The 27,264-nt window shown below is 37.7% G+C and overlaps 1 protein-coding gene across 1 annotated transcript in view; it reads right to left on the bottom strand.

Moving 5' to 3' along the window:
- Positions 1 to 27,264, bottom strand: part of PTPRN2 (protein tyrosine phosphatase receptor type N2) — a 637,318-nt gene that overhangs the window by 454,344 nt on the left and 155,710 nt on the right. Inside the window, exon 3 of the mRNA XM_040062696.2 lies at positions 22,487 to 22,600. Coding sequence (XP_039918630.1) covers positions 22,487 to 22,600 — 114 coding nt within the window. The remainder of the gene's footprint in view (positions 1 to 22,486; positions 22,601 to 27,264) is intronic.

The raw sequence follows: 27,264 nt of genomic DNA, 5'->3' as shown, positions 1-27,264 counted from the left end.
TCTACGGAAATACCAACTCCCTCCAAGTATTCTCTTCCTCTTTGTCCTGCAATTCTGTCCCATTCTCCTTAAGTCACCACGGGTCCTACACCAGAATCTGTATTTCTCACCTTTATTTACCCTTCTCATTCTTCTAAAATGTTCTTTGTCTTTCAGGTGCTCCCCTGCATCTTGTGGCTGTTTCAAAAAATATCTGTATCACCCAGCCAAACACATCAAGGAAACCCTCTGGAGGGGTATTCACTTGGGAGCTCTCCTCGAGCCAGCCACCGAATGTATACACTGAAGGTATTTCAAACCTTGGCTTTTTGTTCAAATTCAAAACTCAATGAATGACGGAGCTGAATGAATGCAATGGGCAAGCAATGATCATCCTTGCAATGCTATGTTAAAAACAAACAAACAAACAGCAAAGTCACATCAGGTAAATAAATAATTGAGAGGAATTCACTGATACCTGACTCAACGACTCTGGTAGAGGAATAACATAGGGTACTTGTTTGAGTAAATACAAAGGTGTTCAAGGTTCTATCAAACAGGAACAAGAGACACCCTTTGTCCAATAGGAGACACCTGCCCTGCAGCATTTTTTTAGAGCCAGTTACCACAGGAGAGGGAAATGCCCAAATTATAGAATCTACACAACCTCCAAAGTCTCCTTCACATCTTGTCCTGACACTGTCAGAAATGAGATACAGACTTATATAAAACAACAAGGAATCGGAGTTTTCCCACCTACCTGGACAAACAAAGTACACATATTTAGGTGAACCAGTGCATTTATCTGATCCACTTGTAACTTGCATTTTTATTCCATGCACAGAATTCCATGTACAGAAACCTGTTGTTTTTTTGGGTTTTGTTTTTTTTCCCCCTAACACTTAAACAGAGACATTCCTCCTTCCCCAGAAAGATACAGATGACTTCTGCCAGACTGTCAACATTAGAGGCTAAAACCTCACCCACAAAACAATCAGTGCAGGGGAAATAGCAAAGCATAGCTCCTTCAATGCCTTGACAGTATGTCCCCACCTAGGGGCACATCACTCCAACTCCTGTGCCTGCTCCCCTTCCCTATTTATTTTAGAAGAAAGGCTGACATGTCAGAAACTTAGCTGTTTTTTACGAAGTATCTCAGCTCCTACAATAATTATCCCTTCCTCCAAAGCACACCTCACTCAGAGATCTTAGCTATAACTTCCTTTATACTGCCCAAATTATATTATAAAAAGGAAATTCAGATCACCTGCAGTAAATCTAGGCCTGTTAACCCAGAAATAAAAGAGTTGCCTTCATACCTAGCATCACCCTAACACATTTGTTCTTCTGATGTCGACACTCATGCTTTATGATGATAACTTCTTTTGAGTTAGCTTCAAGGTGTATTTTTAAAGGAGACAAGCACCAATCTGTTTTATTCTTTAACTTTTATCTTTTCTATTTGTGGGTAATACACTGAAGTTTTGTACTCAGACTATATGACCTTGTCTCCCTTCAGGTCTATAGGCGCCACTTGCACTGCTGGCATTGAAAAGCCAGCTGAAAAAAAAAAAAAAAAAACTGGCACTAAATTCAAATCCATTGCATGGCAGTGAAATTAAATGCCTTTAATCAGTCAAGCTTCTTTAGAACAGATGAAACGAGATTTAAATTAGATTTAGGATTTGCAATTAAAAATATTTTGGTCTGTCAATCAAGCCTCAGCCAATTAGTTAGCAACATATATATTTTATTTCTAGAAAACATGTGCAAACATGATTCAAAACCAGGCAAATCAAAGCTCTCTATACTGCCAGTTTTCTAACTGAAAAGAAGATTTTTAAATCATTTAGAATATCTATACAGTGAATTTTCATAAGTACTCAGGCTGGAGACCATGTTACACAAGTCACAATGTACACAGTCCCTGGAAAAGCCTGGTATTTTAAGAGTACAACTATTGAGCAGGACTGTTGAAAGCAGCATTGTCTAATTAAGCAGCAGCGATCTGACAGAAATGTCTTCACTGTGGCTTCAGCCTCCAACATTTCAAGAACCTCACGTGGAACTGTAAGAGAAATACAGGCAGCTCCACAGCGAGGAAGAAGGGTTGTCAATACAGTGACATTAGCATGCACTTTTGATTTTCTCCAACTAAACACTTAGTTTAATAAATTGAAACCATTTTACTGCTCTAAGTGGTAATATCAAGATATCGGATGAAGGGAATCCATAACAGAATGGTAATGAGGCTGCGGTATTGAATTTACACCATTAAAATCCCCAGATAAATTCTCAGTTTTCTGGACTTTTGATGGAAGGAAAAATCAGCCAGAAACCCCAGGTATAACCTACTGATTTCCTATCACCAATCACTTGGAAAGTACAGAAGTGGTTGAACTGATAAAAATGCCTTTGCACGTAGCAGACTCGAGGTATCTAATATTCTTGCCTAAAGCTGTATGTTCAAGTCTTGACAGAAAGAATTGTGCATGCAAAGACATATCACCCTTTTCTCATCCCTGTAGGGTTCCTGCCATAGCAAAATAACTGTCCACATGCCAACCCAGGTTGTTCCAGAGTTTCCATGTGCTGCACTGATGTTCTTTAGGATCTGGCTGTTGTCTCTGAAGTTGTAGGTTCTCCAGCATCTGCCTGTACTGAGCCAATTCTGTAGGCTCACAAAGTCTGCCAGAGGAGCTTCTAACACTATGACAATACTGCAGAGTTTGGTTAAAAGATTTCAAATTCTATTATTTGGAATATATTAGTTTAGTTTTTCACTTACCACTTTTGATTAAAAAAAAAACCTGCCTGATTGAAACCAAAAGAAGTTTGCTTTGCTTTTCACAACTGTGTTCGCCTCAGGAATCAAAGATCTATAAGGATATAGATGCTAAATAAGTAATTAAACCCTTGTTCTTCAAGATGAAAAGGATTACAAAAAAGCTGTTCTTAGGACCAATCCAACCTCAATTTAAATCAGTAAGCCTACATCCTGTACTACCTTCTTGGACTCACAGGTCTTACATTTGATGGCAGGCAGATTTTTCTATAATTTTTCCCACTGTTTTACTACACTGTTTTTTAAACAGTCTTTCCTTTACTCTTCTTTTTTATATTTAACACAAAAAAGACTATATTTTTTCATGCAGGAGAAGAAAATACCCTTACTGTAACAAACAATATAATTATCCCCTTATCCTATACTTTGGTATTTACATTCCTCTCCAAAATTTATTCAAGTAACCTTTGTTGCCTTATCAACAGCTCTTACATCAAAGTGGAAGAAAGAGACCTTAGTTATTTATTTTCAAATCAGATCTGTGTTCCCAGTGGTGAAACTGAAGAACAGAATAAGTTCTTCATCACATTTTGGAAGGTGTTTTGACCTGCATGTTATTGCCAATACTGTGAGTGTCAGTGCACAGGTGACAAAAATAGCAGCAATATCTTTTTATTGATACTGTATTCAGTTTATCTCCCAATGTTAAATTTACAGCTCTCCCTAGAGAACTGATATCACATTCACATCCCCAGCATTCCAGCTGTATGAGGACCCCTCTAGAGCCAATATCAATCACACCATATGTTGGCTTGAAAAGCAGATAGTGCAGGCAGGTCACCTTAGCCTCTGACCTGGAGAATTAGGGCTTAATTATGAACACAGGCTCCACCTCCTTTGCTTTCAATTGTGCAACAGCACAAAAGAGGTTATAAATATTCAGAAATTGTCACTTTTACCTACTCTGCTTTCCCCTCACCCACCCCCCCACCCCCCCTCTGCAATTCTTCTGATACTGATTCTTTTAGCAGTACAGAGAGATTTTAGTTCTGTCCCAAAGCTGTATCTCCTCTGGCTTTTGATCCAACAGCCGTGTTCATCTCCCAGAAAGCACTAGGTCACTTGTAAATGCCTTTTTAAAGTCAATTGTGTTTTATAATGCCCAAGGCAAACAGCTATCAAAGCAGCTTTCTCTACCTCTGTCCCATTATGCTAAAACCAGCTTGGTGAGAATGGAAGGCTTAGACTTCACATAATCTCAGCAAGCACACAGCAAAAAAAGATGAACTCAAAGAACACTAAAGGGTTCAGATTCCTGTGTCACTACTGATTTCCTGTAAAATGTCAGCTAATCACCAAGGTCTGTGACCAAAAACATATTTAAGCATCTTATGTAGGTAGGAGACTTGCTACTGAAATCAATGGAAATATAAATATTTACATATCTCTGTGAACCTGACCCTTTAGTCCTCCCATGTCCCATCTGTGAAATGAGGATAACAGTAATTCTTTATCTACCAGAGATAGAGAACACAAATATTGAAAATTAAAAGGTGCTCAGATTTTACTGTGATATATATTAAAAAACAAACAAAAAAAACAAAACCAACAATCAAACAAAAATAAATTTAAATGGGGGAAAGCCTTAAAATTGGGGCGAGTGGGGATGAATATACTCAATGATCTGTTATCCTTCAGTGCAAACTTTCTAAACACAAAGGAAAGATTCTAACTTCACTTGTGCTTTTATCTCATTGCTGCTTTTCTGGAATATGCTGCCCTGATTCCCCCGCAGAGACTGGCAGTATATGATACAGCAGATGCTGAACCTTTTAAGTCTTTGACAGTTGAGGGTTTTTTCATAAATTGTAACATTAAGCCCAAACACTCTGCTTCATGTTTATGCTGCCTCATTTAGATGAACCTGCTTCTTCAACAGGAACACAGAAGCAAAATAGTCAAACTAATTCAGTTCTGCATTATTTGCCTGGCAACATGTTTTTATGAGATCCCAGAACATTTTTGACATCTCTGAGAATAAGGGAGAGAGACCCTTAACTCTCCTCCTCAGCACAGTGTGTCCCATCCAGATGCGCCTGCTCTGCTGTGGACAACATCAAATGAATTGATGCCACCTTCCCTATCACTTCTCCAAGCAGAAGGGATGCAGAGCACACCCCCAGCAAGTCTTGCTCATATGTGGGCTCTTCTTCAAAAATTCATTGGGCAAAAAAATGATGAAAACTCTTTGAGAAGAGCACCAGTAACTATTTTATGCTCACTACAGGTAGCCAGTTTTATAGAGTTAGTGGACAACCAAAAAAGTGTCCTAAGAAGGCATCTTGTCAAAATAAAACCCCTTAGCAATGACCACAAAGAGAATTTAGGTAAGGAGACACAGTTAGCCCAGATCCTGCTAAACCACTGTGGGACAGCATCTGGAGTACGCTGGCACACGTCTTCTGGCAGGTTCACAACACTCCTTTTCTGCTACTCTAATGCTTCCAAAAAATTAATCCTAAAAATCAGCTGTGTCACTGATTTCATAAAGAAAGAAAACAATATAGAAAAAAAAATTTTTTTTTTGGTGTAGTGAAAAATATTTTTTTTTCCTAGAGTAATGAAAATTCACTACAGAACATTAAAAATGAAGCTCAATTCCAGAGACAGCAATGGAAAATGGGGCCAACATCAGTGTTTCAATGCAACCAGAATTTGATACTAATTAACAGCAATGTAAGAAATTAAAGGGTAAATGAACCTATTAGATTATCTACTAAGTATACTGTTCATAAAGAAACAGCTTTTCTAACACTCAAATGATGTATCATATGGCACAGCCACTCTGAATCCCAAAGCTGTCCATCCTTAGAGGCTGCAGAGTTTCTTAGTGAAAAATAAGCCAAGACACAGATTTCAAGGCAGATGGAATGCAGCTTCCAGGAACTTAGTTTGCAAAAGATTAAGGGGCAAATAATTGGGTCTTTTCCACAGCTGGATCACAGTTAATCATGGACTGCCAAAATAGGATTTGGAATTGGTCCATGGCAGATTCAGTTTTGCTCTTAACTTTCCTGTACTTTTCCACACCATCATCATTTCAGTGAAATCTCTTTCCCTGCCCAGTCCAGAAGGTGCTGGTGTTTTCCTCTTCCATAAAAGCACAAATATATGATGCATAAAAAATTCATAATGAGAATCAGTGGTGATGCAGCCAAAGGAAGGATCTAGAAAATACAGTGGATATAGTTATGTTATATCCCAAAAAGTGATGTTGGGACAGTGGACCAATGTTCTATTACTGTGAAAACCTAAAGCAAGTCTCCTATGAAACATGCTCCTACTGTGCATATCACCACTTACAAACCTTCCAGAAACTAGTTTAATTTATGAAGAAAACCAATCTTTAACCCTGGTAGGCATAAAAACCCCCCATTAGAATAAAAATACCAGATCTAGGTTTCATTTACGTCATACTGCAGTAATTACAATTAAGGAGAAAGTGTCCTCTGATGTAGAAGGTGGAGGAGTAGCTCTCCCTGGGCTTTGGCACCAGTGCAACTTGTCCTTAGAAATGCAGAACTTTTTCCAGCTTTGACTCTAGAATAATTTAGGCTCCTTTGAGGGATGCCAAGAAGTTGTCCACAATGAACTTTGGAGGCCCTGGCCAAAAGAGGAAACTATTAATTATTTTAGAAGTTATTTTAATGAAAAACAGAACAGCCACGCCAAAATGTGCTGTATCATTTTCTTGAGAAGACTCAAGAATCAATATAAATAATAAGGATTTTTTTGCTTGCGAAAAGACAGTATTCCAAAAAAATGTCACTAATATTCAGAGACTGAATTTCAGAGACTATCACTGCTCTATAAAGCATTTTTAAGGGAACCCTGTGGTGACAAGATGTAATTATTGCTCATCTTTCCTCCTATTTCATCACATCATGGCTTCTTTGTTTTCACAGCAGCTTTTAGTTGCTTCTATGTATTACAAGTAGTTTTTCCATAGTAAAATACAAGAATTGTGAAGTCCCTAAAAAAACCAGAGTTTTAGAAGTGATACAAAGGAAAAGCTCATTCTGTACTTGTTTGGCGTCTTACACTTCTTCACTCTACCCCAACGTATCTGCTACCAATCACTGTCAGAAGAGGATGTTCAGCTGGATGATTCACCAGAGTGAGCTAACACTGCACTTCATCGTTTACCAGCCCAGAGAAATGGGTTTTTACACTTATCCAGACTTGTTAGCTGGCTAAACCAGACAATTGCTTCTGGACCTTTTATTTCAGTCTGCTGAAATATATTAGCAGACCTAATGGCTTAACAGGGAAGGGCAGGACAAATGTAAATATTTGTTTACATTTGTTTACAAAACCCTAATGGTGCTTGGTTGCCTTGGGGTAATGTCAATAAAAGCTTGTTTCAGACTCATCTACAATTAAAAAAAAAAAAAGCCAGCTACATGATGGGACTGTGCTTTTTGCATCTTCCAGGTATCAGCTGACTAAGTCTTTCCCCGGCTTTGCCAAGACATAAAAAAACAAATTGGATTCTGTTCTGAAACTGATAGGGAAGCCAAACAGAGTCACTCAAGGAACTCAAAGGCTCCCTTTGAAGAGCCCTATTGCAGGTCAGCTTCACAATGCTCAGTATGAGAAACGCTGGATGCAATGCTGGACAATTGAAGGAAATGGCCAAAGGTTCAGAGACCCTTCACGTTTGACTTTTAAACAATTCAAGTAGACACAGAGGTTAATGAAAATGATTACTGAGATTGAGAATGTAATTTTCGCAGTCTTAAAGGTATGACTTGCAAGCTAACTCCTGGCACAAAGAGCCATATATCCATAACTGGTGTGTTGGAATGAACACATGGAGCTCTCACTGTGCATGGCCCAGCTACAGCAAACCTACTGATGAAGTGACGCTTCCTTCCAACACACAGCAGCCTACAAATGTACACACACGCTGCAATGATTGACTTTTTATTGCTTAACTAACTCAATAAAACAAAGCTGAGCAATTCCACAGCCTGGAAATGAAGGATGTACTGTAATTTGATATAAAGTTCCTTATATCTCACATTTATAGGAGCTGCAGTAGGCATTTCACGAGTTGTAAAGAATGTCAATATCACTTGTGCAACAACAGACCATGCTTAATACGACAACTAAATCTAGAAATACTGAAGTTAAATCCATTAATCAGCACCATAGCAAAGCAGGTGAGGAGACTGATTGTTGATCATTCTCTATATATCTGTGATTCAGCCCCAGAGGAGTAATTTTTTCTCTCAAAAATAGACAGACACCTGATGAATCCTCCACAAATTGAAAGAGCACATGTAAAATACAAGATTCATTATTCAGAGCGTAGAGTAACACAGCAAGCACCACCAGGAAGGAAATGCTAAGTCCACACTGCAATTCATAACAGAGATAATAGCCTCAGGATATTTTTTTCTCCATCTCAGAACTGGTGACTCTACTCTCAGGGCTCTGGCACTTTGTTTAAATTGGGCTTTGTGGGATTCAAAGTCCTGCAGTGACAAAATCAATACGCATGCTCCACCTGCTGCTCACTCTTCATGGTACCACTGAAGTTGTAGCATCTGTGCAGAGTGATGGATGTTTTGGAAACTCCTATAAAAAGTTATAAATGCTCTGACTCAAATGAAAGGTTTCACTGAGTTCCTGATATGATACCGGATTTTCATATCTGGAATTAACTGTAAAAGCATCTTACCAACTTACTTAAGTACATTTGCATAGGACACAGAGTCAGCTAGCCAGACCTTTTAATAGATACACTTGGGAAATAATTCATGCAGGAGAAAATTTTCAAAGAGAAATTATTTTTTTTAAAAAACTGTAAAAATTTATAAAATAATGCCTGTGCAAAATAGATAAAGAGAAGCCATTGCACTTCTACCTTGTTCTTATGCCTGTGCCACCAGTCATTGGAAGCATAATAGCAAAAAGCCATATGGTGTTAATAATACTCTGCTTTCCAGAGAAAAACATTGTTACACTTCTTCAAGGAATTAGATATTAAATGAAGAGCTTGTTGGCCTGCAGCTCAGCCATCCAGGAAGGAAACCAAGAGACTCTTAATTCTGTCCTTTCGATCTCTCAAGCCCTAGGTGGTCATACCATTGCAAAACTGAGTTGGGAACAGGCAGTTCACCCAACCCTTCCAACATCCTAGCACAGAACCTCCAGAAAATAAGGGCAGTTTCTTCAGGCATCTTTTGACTCCAGCATCCTCGGCTTGAACTTCTGAATATTTTTCTCCTATTTTTCTTGAATTCTTGAAAAAGAAAATTAAAATAAAGAGGAACATCTTAAAATACTCCTGTATGACAAAAGTATAAAACCAATGTAATTTCCTTCTCAGCATCACACACCCTCAGCTGTATCTTGCTCAGTGAAACAGCATGGAGGTGAAAGTGTCTAAAATGCCAAGTTTTCTTATAAAAATTGATGCTTTGCATAGCCTTAGCAAAGCATGACTAACATAGAAACAGTGAAACAGATGCAGTATTTTTAAATTAATGAAATAAATATTAAATAAAGATATCCCCTTTCTTTTTAAGAGGGAAAATACTGCAGTTTAACTATTTCAACAGATTTGTTTGTACCGCATTTATGTGAAAATTATAGATAAAATAGCTTTTTCTCCCCACAAAAAATAATATTACACAACACAGTCAATAAAATATGAAAGACATGCAAACAGATAAAACCTGTCCCTAGTTCAAAAAAAAGCGGTGAAGGACAAAAATAAGTGAAATTGTAAGATCACAAGAATGTTCTCAAGGCTAAAAGCAGAACTTCTTCCAGTGAAGATGAGTTCATACGATCAGTTGTCAGGCAAGGACCTGTACCATGATCTGGCCAACTGAAGTTCAAGAAAAACCCAGGACCTATTATAGCATAAGTTGAACTAAGAAGTTCGTGCCAAAATAACACAGCAGGATTAGAAATTGCCTGAGCCCCTGCTATTCAACAAAGGTCAGAATTTGAGGGCTGATTAGTTTATGCTGCTACGTGGATAACTGATGAGTGCCCAGAGGATTCCAGAAAAATAATTAAAATGTTGCAAGAACAAGGGCCAGAGCAAACTGGAGCAAAGTAGATTTTTTTTTTTTTTTTCTCAGTGACCTTGGCACAGGGAATTTGAAATTGTTTCTCAAGTTCTGTTCAGTCTGAATAGGACTACTGATGTTGTATCCAGAAGCTTCTTATCCTTAGAGTACAAGGGAATTCCTCTAAACACCTCTTCACAGGGCCTGGAACTTGGCTGAACTTAAATACTGCACTCAGTGAGACACAAAGTACCAAATTTATGTGACTAAATGAAAGAGGAAATCAGCCAGGGACTCCCCAGTCAACGGACCGCTAAAGCAATATTGTCAGTGAAATCAAAGATACAATTCACTTCATCCTACAATTTTCTGAATTTACACCCTTCTAGGCACCCTGAAAGTGCCTGTTTCTCTGCTGTTTATAAAGAGCCCCCTAAGAGGGAGGCTGCAGAGGCCTGTGTGTGTGACCTGGGGCTGTTCACCCCATGGGAGCTCACAGGGTGAGTTCAGCAGCTGCAGAGTCAAGCCAGGGTGGCAAAGTGCTTCAAGAACCATCTTGGAAGTCACTGTCATTAAGAATGCAATGGGATGCGCCAGGGCAAATGGAATGGGATGTGATGGGAGGAGTGGGATGGGACATGAAGAGGTGGAAGATTAACAGTTTTGTAAATTTACAACCCCTTAGCTATTTATATTGACTCGAGCCAGCCCCCATAGAGCAAATGTAAGCCTGCTTTCAACAGAATTGCTAAGAGCAATCGAAATAACATCTCCATCCATTTAACATCTGCTGGAATTACCAGAATGTGGGTCATCTGTCTACACACTGAGCAAGCTGGCATAAGGAAGATCCATTTCCTTAACTCGAAATAGTAGGCTTTGTGCTACAGCTTTCTGCGACACTTAGCTGCTGGCCTAAGAGTAAGACATGAATGTCATGTCTTGCCAAAGTTCAAAGGAAAACAATTATGAACCTGGAATGAGGTGAAGGATTACAGGAGAAAAGTAAAGACCAGGCTAACAGAGAGAAGGGCAGAGTCATGTGCAAAAAATAACAGAGAAATCTGCACATCTCATTCAGTCACCATAATCTGGGAAGAAAAATGGAGTTGTATTTTTTATATATTAATTTTTACATATTAATTTTCACACTAAAGTGTCACTGAGACAGGCAAAGCAATCATGCGTAGACGAGAAATTTCGCAAGGTAGAGAGGTTCCTCCGTGCCAGCTCAGGGCTGAGTCAAGGCAGAGAGAGAGCCTCCTTGTTTATTTCTTACTTTTTATACATTTGTAAGTCTAGCTAAAGATTAGCTTTTAGAGTTATCACCCCTCAGCCTCAGTGGCCAGACCAACTGTCAGTTACAATTGTTTTCAAGTCAGAAATATGCAAACAAAGGACAGAAAATGAAAAACAAAAGATTTGTTTATGTTACATCTGTGAGAAAAAAGTAGAAACTGCTTCTAATATTGTACAGTAGCTAAAAGGTCTGACTCCATTTTATAAAAATTCAAAAAGCTTTAAAAAACTCAGAAAAACCAAGGTAACACTAAAGGAGTGTCTTTAATACACCCCAGAACGATGCCAGTAATGCTTTATTGTCAATGGTAGGCTGAGCTTTCAAATAGTTTTTTAGCGTAATGCAGGAAGGAAATCTGTTGTTTCCTAAAGGATATGAATGCAGTAGTAAAGATGAAACAATAAAATTACTCAGGAATATTTCAGCTATTTCAATATTTCAGAACATGTAAGTGACCAATTTCATCTAAAATCACATCAAAACATGAAATGGGATTGCTTATATACTAAGTGCTAAAGCTGAGCACTTAATTAGGCTGTCAAATCTGAGAGGACCAGAAGCAGATTAAACTTTGGATACTTATACACAGTGATCAGACACTGCAGAGCAAAGGAAAGATTAGATGATCACAACTAATCTAAGTTTTAATTAAAATTTAAAAGCGGACAGGTTTTGCACTGCCCACAAGGGAGAAAAAGCAGAGTTACAAGAAGATGGGTTCAAGAGTATTTTTCTAATTTCTGAATTGAATTTGGTATCCACTTTTTCTAAGGTTACTCTTAGCTAAAAGAAAATTCTCTCAGTTTAAGTAACTACCACAGAGGATCACATTCCATTTTCATTTATTGACTGGTGGAATTATCTCACAGGTTAATAAGATGGGTAGTAAGAAGTTTTCTGTGTTGATGAAGGTTTTAGTTTTAAACTTAAATTTAGAGCCTTGATTTCTGAGCACTGACTGCCCTCTGCTCAAGCCTACAGGCAATGTCAGAACAAAGTTCACTTTGATGGAAGAAAAGAGAAGACTATTGCATCGTTGTCTCTCCCACATACATGCAAAGATGTTAATGCCACGTCTTGCAGTTTTCAATGAAGACTGCTGGTGATATCAGAGACATCAGAACCCAAAACATAAAATAATGTATTTTCCTTCTTATGTAGGGCTGATTGATTATTTATTATGATTTAATTGGGTGGAGAGTTTAACCCTTCTTCTGTATAGAAATTGTTTGAAATTAATTTCTAACTTGTGCAGAAGTATTTACTACCCATAAATTTTTAAAGAAGGGTTAAGGTGAATGATTTTCCAATTTAATGAATTTTTTAATCTCTATTTCTTTTTCTAGGAAAGAGCAGCCTGGCCTAAGCCACATAGAACTGACCTTACCAATACTTTCAGTGCATGATGATACTCATTACAGTTAGGATATATAGAGAGCTTTTTTTGAAATGAGGATAAATATAACCAGTCTATCAGGTTAGAAATGTATGTATGATGAGTATCAAATACATTTGAAGACTCTAAATATTATAATTTAAAGAGCAATTGCCCAAACCTTTAGAACTTGCCTTTTACACCGCTGATCAAATGGGAAGCCTGGAATTTCAGAGAGAACAGACCTTTATCATGGAGAGTTGTAAATAGAAAATGTATGTGAGCAAACAAAATGACTGACCTTTTGACCATGTAGAATTTTGAATTAGGTTTTACACTGTTTTGCAGTATTAGCTGGTATTAAATCCTACCAGCATCTTGAATGTGACTATAAGCTGAATCCCTTCTAAAACCTAATAACTATAAAAGCAATGAAAAAGTCAATGTTAAACACTATAATGAACATCAGTAACTATAACATTATCAGAAGTGAACACAGTTCAGTTAGAATTTACTGGAAAGAATTGAAACTCATCAGCAATTAGAAAAAGCTGAGCTGGAATGCCGAAGTCTTTTCATTTCATTACTCTCTCTAGTGAAGAAGGGATGAAGGGACATCTAAAGACTCAACACAGCTTTCTAGGATTGTATTAAAGAACTAGAGGATGCTCAGGCAGGAATTTTAGCTCTTCAAAAAGAGACACATAAAAATAAAAGGAACAAAATGATGTTCTGAAACATCACAGACTCAGGAGCCTTATACTTTCTATCCCAGTCAGGGGTTTTGCATTGTTGAGTAGCTCACAGATAAAATAAGGAAAAGAAAATCAATTATCTTACCATGTTAAAGAAATGTGAGAATACAGCATGTGAGGAAAACCTCACAAACCTCAAAGTAGGGTAAAGAACAAAACATAGTTTAATAGCTATATTCATGCCATATGCCAAGTCAAGCAGGAAGAACGTTCAATGCCTTACTAAAAGACTGGAAATTATTTAGCTAAAAATGTAGTGCAGGTCTATGCAATGTTTAATTAGAAACCAGACAACAATAGGAATAAAGACTAAAAATGGGATAAAACTCCTTTTTTGCCAATTTAAGGCTGGGAGAAGCTGTAAAAGAAAAACTGAGCAATGGAAGAGTGGAGAGATACTACAATTTCATTATCATGAACTGCTTTGTCTATCCATGCATAGGCAAAACAAAACAGGAGGGGAAGCTTGAAATGTAGTGAGTATATCCTAAGAATCAGCATGAAAAAAAAGCCAAAGTAGAATTTAAAAAGAAATTTAACATTACTCAGCCTTTTCAGGAAACTGCTACATTTGTCAGAAGCACTCTGCCACAGCCATGAGGTAAAGAACGAAAACACTTTAAGGGGAAAATAAAAAAACACCAACATATTTTATATGTGTGTGTATGTGTGTGTGTATATATATATACTTTTTCTGCAGAGAAGGGGAAAAAAGAACTGTTATGGGAATTCACACTTGCTACTAAAACAAAGTAAAGATTCAATCTTATCACGATCATGTGAAGGATAAAATCTACCCACTGAAGTTTTGTATTAATATATTAAATAATGATTTAAAAAAAAAAAAAGCCTAAAAGTTTCAGAATTTAGAGTACCTATTAAAAAACTCAAAAATACGTCAAACAGAGGGTGTCATTAAGAGTTGATACCTTAAAAGAACGTGAGGCCATGTAGATAGAGATTAGAACTGTAGATAAAGATATGCAATGAATACAGAAATAGAAAAGGAAAATATTCCCCAGTAATAAACAAGTCAAGAAGAAAGCACTGGTAGTGCAATGATAAAAAACAGTCTTATGTTGAATATGTAAATAGGCTATAATTACAGATTAATGGCACAAAATGGCATAATTAGTCTGGATATGCTATATTGTTATTCACAGTTTCCAAAAGTGGTGTTATTAGAGAATATAGCAGCTAAAGAAGTAATCTCATGCTTGAATTGAGACTTGTTGACATTCCAAGTGTGGGAACAACGGGTAATGAACTGCAATTTGATTGATGCATTTTCAAGTGTGTTTTAAAAACATATTATGCACCTATATCACTTCATGCCTGGTGTTTGCCCAGGCCAGTGGTCCTGTGGAAGACTCCAGAGGACATCCAGAGGATGCCTGTTGAGCTTGTTCAGTGAAGATCAAAAGAAAAAAGAAGGGGGATCTGCATCTTCTTCCACAGAAGGAAGAAACAAAGACGGACCTCAATTTTCAAAGATCAGAAAGAGAAAAAATTGCAAAAGAGCCAGCACAGACATGGGAAAGACAAAACATTAATGCAAAGGTTAAAATCCACGGGTTGTCACACAGATCTGCTAAACAAAGTAAGCGAGGTAGGAATCGACCAGCAGCCTTGGATATTTACATTATATTTTCACTAATTTCTAAGTTTCCTTTGGAAGAAGAAACTTCCAAAGGAAAGTTAAACTTTAACAAGTTTAACTACAACTTAACTTGTAAAGTTACCTGGTCACAAAGAGTTTGAAATAATTGTCACTCCTAGTTGATAGAAACATGACACAATGGACACATGTAGACGTCTTCTCCTTTTTACCCAGCATATGAGTTAATGTATTATTTTATCAAAAACACAAGTAAAAGCTCTGATTGGTCATTCTTTTTAAACAAGAGAATGTGATGCTATTGTGATGACATTTATGCCTTCAAAAAAAAAAAATTCAAAAAGCTTCAAAAAATCAAAAAGCTTTACACAACGGTGTTGTGGATGCAGATAAAACACCATATACATTGCAAAAAACTTTCCCCTATACTTTTTTATATCTTTCCCAGGATACATGGAATCTGTTTCACTCCTATAAATTTTTTTGCAGTTCCAATGCATTCTTCATAAATACCAATTTCCCGAAAAGAACATTTTTCACAAATATATTATGTGGTATCTGACAAGTCAGTACCATGTCAGATTGTGGTATATGTCCTAAAGTTAATTTGTGTTAAAAGATATAAAATGTAATGCAATCTCTGTAAGGATAAGTTTCTGTTTTAATCCCGTATGTTAAGAGTTAACTCAGAGAAAAGTAGCTCAGAAAAGGCACAGGAATTTCTCTTGCCTGAAAGACATGGGAGGGACACGAAAGAAAAATGATTGGAATTACCAGAAAGGGAGACCCAAAAATGCCTCTGCTGGGAAACGTTAGAAGAAGAACAACGACGACGGAAAAAGGGGATGAGAGCCCGGAGACACGGATGATTACATCAGATTGATATCTAGACCGTCTCCTCCTGAAATTAACATCTCCACACCACACCTGGCCACAGCCATTAACGGCATTGTCCTCCCCCTCCGCCCTATTCAAACTCTTAGAACTGGAACATGAATGTTTAATGAAGATGCCTCGGAGGAAGAACCGTCAAAATCCCGAGTTTCTCTCAGCGATCCAGTGTATAAAAAGAGGCTGCTGCAAGCCAGAAATGTGAACTTGGGGGATAACAGACTGGCAGAGTGTGTTATTGTTGTTCACCTGGCGCCGACCCCGGGCTCGACGCTGTCCTTTTAATTGTGGCTGTCCGAGACTGTCATTCTGTCTCTCAATAAAATTCCAAAATTTTGATTTATCGAATTTGGTCGATCGTATTTATAACAAGATTATAGCTCAGCAGCTATGCAAAGAATCAGAGAGAAAAAATATAAAATCTGTGGGTTTTGGTTCTGGTGCTGTGTAACTCATGGGTGTTCAAAACAGGATCTGCTGCTCTATAAATCAATCTTTTTGCTTTTTCTGAAACACCTTCTTTTCTGAACTTCCATTTATGTCTATGAAGACCGAAAAATGTCAGTGGTGCTTCAGCACTTAACAAAGGCAGGAAATTTCTGCAACCTTTGCAGCACGTTTCTGTCCATTGAGCCAAAAAGTTAAGGCAGCGTGACAGAGATACCAGGAGAAGGTAACTATGTCCAGTCCCAGCTGAGTTCCTCTGGTGCAGCTCTTCATGGGACTTACGCTTCAATTCCTGGCTTCAGCAGCCATCTAGGAAAAGAATTTGCTCCGTAGACAGATGTCTGGGGCAGGCTGATGCCCAGGAAATGAGATGTAAGCACACTGCTCCCTGCCAAAGAAGAGTTTGCCTTCATTTATATCAATATTTCAATTTAAAGAAAAACCTGCTTTCTCCTACCTCTCAGGGTTTAAGCTTTCTCTATTCTTCTTTAATGATGTGATAATCACCTCACAAATATGTGCAAGAACCGCATTATTCCTTTTAAGTTTATTTCAAAACTGAGCTTATAAAGGCTTACTTTCAACTCTTACCTTTCTTGGAGTACAAAATTATACTTTTTTCTTGAAAAATAGTCCTGACTGAAAGAAATATTTAGCAACCCTTTTGCAATTCACAAGCTACATGTGACAAGTCACATTCATTTCAATTTTCAAGTTAACTGATTGTAAACCATTTCAGTTTTTTAAATAAGTTTGCTGTAAGAGTATAAAATTATTTCTAGCCAAGTTATATTAATCACCTTACTTAACTGATTAGAATTAATTTAAGACAGATAATTTTTTCTCCCTGCCAAGAGCTTCCTGCATTGCAAAGAAAGCAAATAAGAGGGGAAAAATAGTATTTTTTCAAATAGTCTGTAAATGTTGCCTATTTCCACAGCCTATTAATCTCTCCAGAATTTCTTATTTACTTAAGCTATATGAATTTAAAAGCAAAAACCCTTTTTTGTTCTCTTAATATTACTGTGTTGATATCTGAATATCTTAAGGAGGATTTTCTTCATATCAGAATGAAATAAACTGCTTTCTTCAAAACTATCATTTTGAACAAGGTGTTATGGCAAAAGTTACGTAGCAACAAGCATATTGAGCAATTATTTAGGAATGACTCCAGCTCACATAAAAATAAAACAAAATATAACTGATCTGTTTTTCAGTCACTCTGCACATTTCCCACAGAAAAGTGAAAAAGAGAGGTAATTCAGTTACATTTTGAGTGAAACAGAAAGCAGAAGCTGAAATACTGCTTATCAGTATAACATACTTTGTTTCTAATAACACAGCAACCTGTCAAGCTGTGCTAGAAACAGCATCCACAGAGCATGGAGCAAACACAAACCCACGACTTCCAGCTGAGGAGAACCACATGACACCAAGGACGCATTGCTGAGAAGATACGAACGCTGCAAAATTCTTCTCTGGGCTTGGAATCCTATTACATTTTTTTTCCCTTAACATGCAGTGCCCTCTCCCAGAGGCAGAATCCCAAGTCAGATGGGCATTTGTTGTGACTCTGAGCAAATCTTCTCGTCCTGATGTTTTTAAGGAAGTGTGTCCTTCATCCTCCACCTCTGAGCTCCTCTGTCAGGGGATGCTCATGGCTGTGGCAGCTGCACATTCAGAGTTAGTACCACGTTATCTGGGTACTATTTCTAACCACTGGTACTATTGCTGTTTCCATGAAACACACATAAATGCCTCTTGGACCATGCAAGCTGAGAAATGCTACTGTTCTCATTTATTACTGCTCATGATGGTATTTCAAGTACTATTTATGCTTCGTGTTTGAGTTATGATGTCCCATGCTTTGCTCTCCCAGCTCATCTTTCATGGTTCTGATTTACCGGTCAATAATAAATGTGGAACTGTTTCCACCAACTTGTTAAGAATCCTATTTTGGTGAATACTTTGCCTTTATAATACAAATGTGACTATTGTAGGGACAAGAAACAAACAAACAAAAAATAATAAATTTAAGGCACTTGGCTAAAAAAAAAATATAGGAAAAAGTATTTTCTGCATTTTAGCTTAAACCAGGAAGTGCACACATGGTTTATCATTCTTGCATACTCCAAAAAGTATCTTCTTCCAAGTTGGACAAGAGGATGCAGAAGACCAACCTCAGGGATAAGTATCTCCCTTTCCTTCAAGCACTGCTCATTCACCCCTCTACGCTGACACTTCCTTCACTTCTCTTCTCAAATGATTCAGGCCCATTAACATGGCATCCTTTTGACTGTCCTGTTTATCAGACAATGAAAAATGTTTCAATTCCTCATAAATTATTATGAATTATAATATATTGTACCATCAGCTTCAGAAAGTGATCTTCATGTTTCAGCAACAGCAAGAAGGGTTTTTCCCATATATACAGTCCCATTTGTAAACACTGAACCTCCAGAAAATCTCATAAGGGTTTGACTGACTCAAGGACAGTGTGAATGAAAATTACATGAGCAAGGGTATTTGAATGCTAAAAGATCATTTCTGTGTAGGGAACTATCTAATATTCCAAGGCATTCATTTCTATCATCAATCTACCCAGGAGATAGTACAGATAGATCTAGATAAACTCAATGTATAAAGAAGACATAAAAACAGTATCATTATGAAATCTGGATTCAATTTAAGTCAAAGTCCTTTATTAAACAGATTATCATCAGGTGTGTCACTCATCTAAGCCTGTGTCTTATCCTTCCCTATTGTGGTAAACATTTCAAGTTGGCAGAGTCACAAATTCTATTTGCTATTCACATCACATCATTGTCCTTTTTTTTATACATCTCACCACACACTCTTCCATTTGGGCCATGATTCAGACATAGGCACCACAATCAGCAAAGAGGGATGAAAAAGAATGTACATTTTACAAGGGGGTTTTTTGTGGGTTTTTGTGTTGTTGGGTGTTTGGTGGTGGTTTTTTGTTTGTTTGTTTGTTTTGTTTGGTTTTTTTTATTATTATTAATCTTATGGAAATAGATGTCAGCAGACTACTGTCAGGGTTGGGGAGGGAAAGGAAGATCTTAGTAATTCCACAAGAATACATCAGGAAGGAAACAAGACAGACCAAGTCACATTAGAAAATTAAATAAATAAGAACCTCGAAGACCACTCAAGTTAATTACCCTCAGAATATCTCATTCTTAAGTCTATATACATCTAATAAAAATAGAAAGGGTGCAACATAGGCATTTCTAAAATTTTTACAAATCATGAGACCTACTGTACAGTCTTTCAAGGAAACCTCATCCTGCTGTTTACAGAAAGTAGAGAATAAATGCTGTCCCCTATCCTTTCCAGGGAACTTGGGCATCACCAAGTTGAGCTAGACAGAAGTCTTTTGGAGACTACAAGAATGGGGTATCACACAAATAAAAGAAATAAAACCTCTGAAAAAATTAAGCCCTTTCTGGCGGTTGCCTGAAATATTTGTGCAGTTTTGACAATATTTTGCCCATCTTTACTGCAGAAATGGCTATCCCATTTTGCACACCATGTGCAGAACAACATTAACTATGTGAGTGACCATCACAGGCAGAAAACATGACATGAGAGATGGATGTTTGGCATCTGACAGCACCAGAAAGCAGCAGAGTCTGGTCTGAGCAACCTTGATCCACAGGTTTGATCGTATTGACTCTACTCCCTCCATATTTCTGTCCCCACCAAACAAAATTTGCGAGATACTAAGGGCAGAAAGAAAAAGTGATTGTATCACATCAATGATTTGAGCAAGAGAATTCCAGCATTCTCTTATGTTTCATGGATATATTTAAGATTCCCTTCATTGGAATATCTCGAGACCACAAAAAGAGCTTGCAAAAGACTTGTACCAGCTCAAATACATACATTTGTGTATGCACCTCTGAATATCACAAGTAAAGCAGATAAAAGCAGAAGTCCTTTAGTTCCACCATGGTTTCAATCTGTGTTTTCCTTGTCATTTTCATGCTATAAAAAAGTACGAGGCAAGATCAAATTTCAATGTTCAAGTTTCCCTAAAAAGAAGCATACTACGGTTTCCTGAAACAAAAAAAAAAGTTAAATCCAGGGAGGTGGGTTGTGAATAACAGAGGTCCTAGGACAGGTTGTTTTATTGATCAGAGGAACACTTAGAAGGGGAGGCCACATCAATTCCATTGAACTAACCCAAATCTTATGGTAAGCAGGGAGATGTGTCGGGGGCTTTCCCCAACATTCAGGTGGTTTCAGGGTCCTTGCTCCCCTGCACAGCTCCGAGCCAAGCCGAAGGAAGAGACGGAGTTCTCAGGTTTAGATTTTTCAATGTTGCATACTTCGTTTATTGTTTCTTATCTTACAATTTTCTCAGAGTCCGACAAGATGTTCGCAGCTGCATGGATTCCTCACGTCTCCCCCCGAGCTCAGTTGTCCTTATCTTTTATACTAATTACTACATATTTCTTGTTTACTATTTCTTACCAACGTCTATCACTATTACTAAAAAGGTCATCTTTACTTTGACCCAATCCTTACTAACTACTTTGTGCCACGTCAATGCAGCAATGGAGTGAGGTCGAAGAAGAAGGAGAAGAAGAAGGAGACAACGCCCTAGATTCTCCATCTTGTCCCCATTCACTTCAATGCTAGGAACCTAAAATTACTATTTTCTCACCCTGTGATAAGCTAAACTACTATTTTTTCACATTCTTGTGGCCTGTAAACCTTCTCTCAGTGTAGGAAGTTTTTCCCATGGACAGAAATCAAAGCCAGTGTCTCTCTGAGCTCTGGGCTGGGGTCCCAGACCCCCCTGCCCAGGTCCCTGACCCTCCAGGGCAACCAAAGGAATGCCCTGGACTCCAACAGAGATGGAGGCAGGTGAGCATCCTTTGAGATGGCCTGGGGTATCCCATCCCCTCTGAATGTTCCCTTCCCAAGGACATCAGCCTCCTGCAGGTTTCTCACCTCTCACATCCTCATAGGAGAAGCCTTACATAGGACACCTGACCTATATTCAGGCCATGTAAATAACTACTGCCTGTCGATGTGTGCATGATCACTTTAGGTATTAATTTAGGTGACTTAATGAGATGAATGTGTCCTCACCTCCTTCCTCACTATATTCAAACAGAGCCCAGACACAAGTTTTTTCACTCATACAATGTTACCCTGACAACAGAGCATTTTCATAACTTTGCTTGCATTACTTAGCCTTTAAAAAATGACAAGTGAAAGAGCCACAAGTACTATTCGCATGTAACTGTTAATCAGGCAGGAGCTACTACAATCAAATTTTGCTGAGTTTGTCTCATTTGGGTAGACTTCTAGACAGCAAATAAATCCCTGGAAAAAATTTTAAATGCTCTAAATGAGTGTCCAAACTAGTAGTCCAGTCTCTAAGCAGAGCCCCAAAGTTCTGAGAAACCATTTTTTTCTCATAAACTAGCACCATGCTAATATAATATTACTACTTTGTCATCGAGATTGTGACTGAAAAATATTTGGGTACAAACACCCACACAGATGATGCAAGTGAAAAGTTAAACATGCCAACAATATTCTTGGAACAATTTGGATTACAAAAACATCTCGGTCCAGTGACTGTCTACAGGAGACGTCTATTTCATGTATTAGTATCTGAAAGGTTTGTTCACCTTGCTGGCTTTCACTTTGTTCAAGTTTTGTTCTGTTAGTTCAAGTTATGCCATTCAAAGGCTAGAAAATCCTTTCTAGCTTTGGAAAGAGCAGGGAGATTAACATTGGAAAGGTGAACAAAAATTAAAAGCAACAGACCAGCTGCAGCTGGTAATGAAATCAAAGCAGTTTTTTATCTGAATTCATTAAAAAGTTCAGAACTGTTTCCAGCTAACTGGAATTTTGTGTTTTCTGCCCATGAACCCTAAAATATGCTGTGGTGCAATAGGCAAACTTTTTTCCTTTCCGGCTGATTTATTTATGTGACACCAGCATTCAGAGATGCTAACATTTTCTAGTACAGTGTCAGTCACAGACATCTGCTACACAGGGAGGAAACACTTCTCCTGGAATTGCTTCCCCAGGTCCTCCTGGCAGATTCAGTGAATCCAAAGGCTTTTAACTTTTATAAAGTCTACACCAGCAGGGCTGAAACACAAAGGTGTTCAAAAACTTCTGGAGACATCACCTCAGAGGGAGCACAAATAATTGTAGCGCCCAGTGCACCAAACCCCGCTGTAGAGTTCTGACTGTACCTCTGTGAGAGAGCTGCTCCAGGATGATCCTCAGGTGCTGCAGAGCAGGGGCTGAAATGTCATATTTATAGATGTCTATTACCGGCACTCGCTGACATCTCCCAAATATTCCATCTGCAGGGAAGAGAAAAAAGAAAAGGAAAAATACACATTTCGTTTTCTGAGAGGAAGAAGGGCGTGATGAGATGCGCATTTCCAATGCATCCTAATTATATACTGAAGGAACCTTTTAAAAGACACTTTAAAAAGTTATCAAAGGACCACTGAAGTCATGAGACAGGATATTTTCTATCAAAAGAAATAAATACTGGAAAGAATATTAGTTGGAGGAATATCCCATTTTGTGAGATAGGCATACAGTTTATTTTATAGAGTATTTTCAAACTTCTGCTTCCCAAATCTTTAGAAGTCAGTCTTCTTTACTGACAATTCGGTGAGAGAAAACCTTAATGTTCAATGCCTGTGTTGCAGAGGAAAAGTGCAGCACCCAGAAATATAAATATTAATTTTCAGAAACTATGGTGGATTTGCTGAGACATATTTAATGCGGGAGCTGTGTTAGGCATTGGTAAATGAGAACTGAATCCATAATGGCTAGTAAAGGCTCATTTCAAGAAGTACCCTCTAATGAATGCAATAAAAGAAAGCTCCTCACAGAACAATGAGATATTAATGTGGCCTAATTTATTTAGCTCCATTCCATTTGTCTGAAATGACAGACTCTTCTCATCAATGTCTTTTCAAATCACACCTTCTAATTAATTTAGCTTCTTATTAGTCTTTATTTAGAGAATTGTTCATTTTGAGGCAAGCTTCCTGTGTATGTGTGGGAGGAACAGGGAGTTCAAACATTCAAATTACCTTTCTCCCTTTCATACAAAAGCCTAATTCAGAGTCTAGGTGCTTCACATACAATCTGACCATCTGCAATTCTGGGTCTCTGAGAAAGAAAGTGGTTTCATTTATTGTTCAAAATAGTTCTCTTCTATATAGTGATCCAAAGGAAGCAATTTAAATGCAACAAGTTTAATTAGCAAAATATTCTACTGCAATCCTAGTTTTAACACACTAATTACTTCTGCTCTGATACTACATCTATGCTCCAAAAGGAGAACTACATCAGATGAGCAGAAAATAAGGGTAAGCATTAATTTGCAAATGTCCATTACTTTCTGTGCTACTTCACAGAGCTAAAAGACTACAAATGGGAACTACTGGCCCAGCTGTTCACTAAACACAAATAATGGCCTAAAAGAAAGTAAACCAAACCAGGATGCAGAAAAAGGGCATTATTAGCCCTCACTGTTAAACACAAATACCTCATTGAAATTAGCCAACTTTTTCTTTCTTCGCCTTTCCAATCCTCCTGTCACTTACAACTGCCAAATTAAGTTAATTCAAATTAAAACCCTACATCTGAATCTAATTTTGCAATTGGAAACTAGGTTTAATTTGGAAACCACATAGACGGATATGGTTTGGTTTTCTGACATGCAAAGTGAAAAGCAGCCTAACAGCAGATTAAAATATTAATCTCTGTTTAAAAACCTGCTGCAGTTGAATATAAGCAAAGTATATAAATATCAGTCAACTTGTAAATGGATGGATAACAGGAATAAGGTTTTGATTCAGAAAGGAACAGAAGAACATCTCAGTGTTTAGGAACAAGATTGTTCAAAATGAAACATAATGTGAAACAGCCTGTTCTATTTTGGAATACCACCATTACTGGCTACAAACCATTAGGACAAAAACTATGTTTACATAAACAACAAATATTCCATGAAATTTTGAGAGATAATATACCTTAAAAATAATTCTAATCTTATTTTAGAATCCAGAAAAGCATACACATTCAGCAAAAATGAAAGATTTTTGTATTAAGTATCATTTAAGGATATCTCCATGGAAGCAAAAGACTAGTCACTCACAAACTCTAAAAGAGACCAAACCATTTTCCTAAACTCAGAGTTTTCAGAAACCTTCAGCCTGCTTAGTTTGAATAGAACAAAACCCATTTAAATTCAAAAAATTAACAATTAGCACATGAGCCTGAGCTTCATTATACAATCTAGCCAAAAACACTGGGACTGCTTAGGGAGAAACTGCAAGTTACTTTGGCTTTTGTACTGGAAATATGGGCATAATAAGCTTTGGAGGGGCTGCAACCACAAATAGCACTGGGCTCTGCTAAATGCAGCACGGGGAGAGTGAAGCGAGAGCAGAATGCCCCAAGGAGAGGTTGGCAAATACCAGCTCTAAAATACAGAGGATCTTTGTGCCGGGGATTACAGTTGGACTGGAATCGTGCAAATAATACATTTCATAGTTCAGCTGCTTTTTCTGAAAAAGTTGGAATTTTCCGAGATTTTTCTGTTTGCTTCGTGCTTTCTTTTTTTGGTTTTGGGTGTGTTTTGGCTTTTTAAATTTATTTTTTATTTTTACTTAATAAGGTTTCTGTAGCAAGATATAAGACCTAAAAACTTCAATTTAAGTTGGGCATTCAATTTTCAGGGTGTCTTTTAAATAAACTTGCTTTCAATTACACAGACTGCAGGGGAAGAAAAGGCAAGGGAGAGCCATTCTACCAGGAAAAATTGTCAAAGGTGCCCCTCTTTTGCTTTCAAGAAACCTAAAAGGCAGCTGTGGGGTCAGAAATGGCGTAGGTCCAGCACAAAGCTCATTTTTACTTTTTTACTTAAAAAAAAGGTTAGATTAAATTAAATTAAATTGCAGCTAATGTTTAAAATGCCCAGCTTAGTCTGCCATGAACTGTCCCAGCCACTGCGGTATTTACAGCAAGTCAGTACATGGTGCATCTTTCTGCACCCTGATGTGCACCCAGCTGGCCTCAAACGGCGAGAGAAATGCCCAAAGCTGGGTATAAAGCAAAAAAGGAAGTGGGAAAGCTCCCAGATCAGATTTTACAGTAGATGTATCGGGGCAGAGGAAGTTCAAAGAGAGAGATGTTTTAATAACAGCATGCTCTATATGCCTATAGCTGCTGAGAGTGTGTTCATACTGAACTTCCATTAAAGTTGTGTTAGGAGAGGGATTGTAACACACAAAGGACACCTGCACTTTACACAAGCCCAGACTGAGGGAAGGTTCAGACTGATCAATAGGGACACATGTTTGCTATTAAGCTGTTATCATTTGCTGTCAGCAAAAAGTAGAAATTTCCATAATAATATCTTAAAAGTTACACTTAGACCTGGAAAAATCTGCATTAACAGGATACTCATGTTGGCTCTTAGACAGCTGCTAGAGTTGTTTTCAAAAAGAGAATAAACTAGAAGACTAATACACCCAATATACCCAAGGAAACAGTGAAATGCTTCTTTATCCATTTGGCTCTTTTGCTGATAGGCTTAATATTTGATAAGAAACACAAACATAATTTTTTACAAGCTTTTATTTAAAATCTTGAATTTTGACAAATATTTATATACTAAAGAGTTAGATGCTAAGATTAAAAGACAAAAATTTACTGTAACTCAGGTGCCCAGTAAGACCTCAAATAGTGTCAGATGTCTTTTACTACAGACAACAGTCTGGAGCATAGTATGCATATTTACACTGAATATTTATCAACTTCTAGTAAAAAAACTTATAACTGATAGATTAAACCATAAGCAAGTCAAAACACAAGCTCTGGAAGGCTGATTGTTGAGAGAAGTTTAAAAGATAATAGAAAACACCCATCATTATTCATTATTATTGCCCATTTGTCATGAATTAGTGCATATTTATGACCTCCATTACCTACTGAGGAAGTACCACATTACATTTATGATTGACATCCAGGTACTGAATTATGTAAAAGGAGACCACAAAAACCTATAGTTTGAAACAGTTTTGAGGAGTTGATTGCACCAGTTTATTCACTTTGTAAAGGAGATAGGCATCAAATGCTTAAGAGGTACTAATAAAATCTTTGGAAACTTGGGCTGAGTGACAACCTTCACCTTGAAGGCAGCACCATCTGTGGGCAGCTGATTCATTAAATTCTTTTTAGGCAGTCTTTCCTCAAAAAAAAACCCCAAAGCAAACAAAAAAAATCTGTATTTAATAGATGTGTGCAATAAAGAAGCTGTCCTTGGCAAGAGAAACAAATCCCATCCTGGAGGTATGGCTAATCTGGTGACTGAAATTAAGAAGTATCCAAGACATGGCACAGTGTTGAATAATACCAGCAAAAAAGAGAATGAGTTCTTGTTGAGTGTCTTTTGCTACTGAACAAACGCATGAAGACCGGTAGAGACCCTGGAGTTTGTCTGCAGGCAGCTGGAAGCTTGATATCTGTAAATTAGAAGAATGTGCTGTGCAGTAATTAATTATTTAGATCTGCATGCAGTGAAACTTTCACATGGCACTGACAAATGACCTTTGCAAAGGAGCCTTGGAGCAGATGCTTTGAAGCACCTGGTTCTTCTGCTCTTCAAACTTCCCTCAGCAGCCAGGAAGGAGCAGCTCCCCAGACAGTGTCAGTACTCACACACCTGGGCCAACCAACTCTTCAGCTTCCTGGCACTGATTACCTGACAACTGTTAGCAAATCAAAGTAAAGCTTTGTATAAAACTCAAGTTTTTCCCCATACTGCAGTCATTGTGCTTTGTTCCTGTGTTATGTAGAAAAGAAAGTCCACAGGCCCAGTGGTGTGTCAAATGGCAACTTCTGCCACCTTGGACTGCATCGTTTGTGCTCTTGCAGTTAATGAGAGAACCAGCTATAAGGTATTCAATGGGCATCATTCTCCAGCAACTTAACCTTCCAT

The sequence above is a fragment of the Hirundo rustica genome, chromosome 1 (assembly GCF_015227805.2).
Source record: "Hirundo rustica isolate bHirRus1 chromosome 1, bHirRus1.pri.v3, whole genome shotgun sequence".
Classification (NCBI taxonomy): Eukaryota; Metazoa; Chordata; class Aves; order Passeriformes; family Hirundinidae; genus Hirundo; species Hirundo rustica.
The sequence above is the reverse complement of the archived record's forward strand: the minus strand, read 5'-3'. Positions and strand labels throughout refer to the sequence as shown.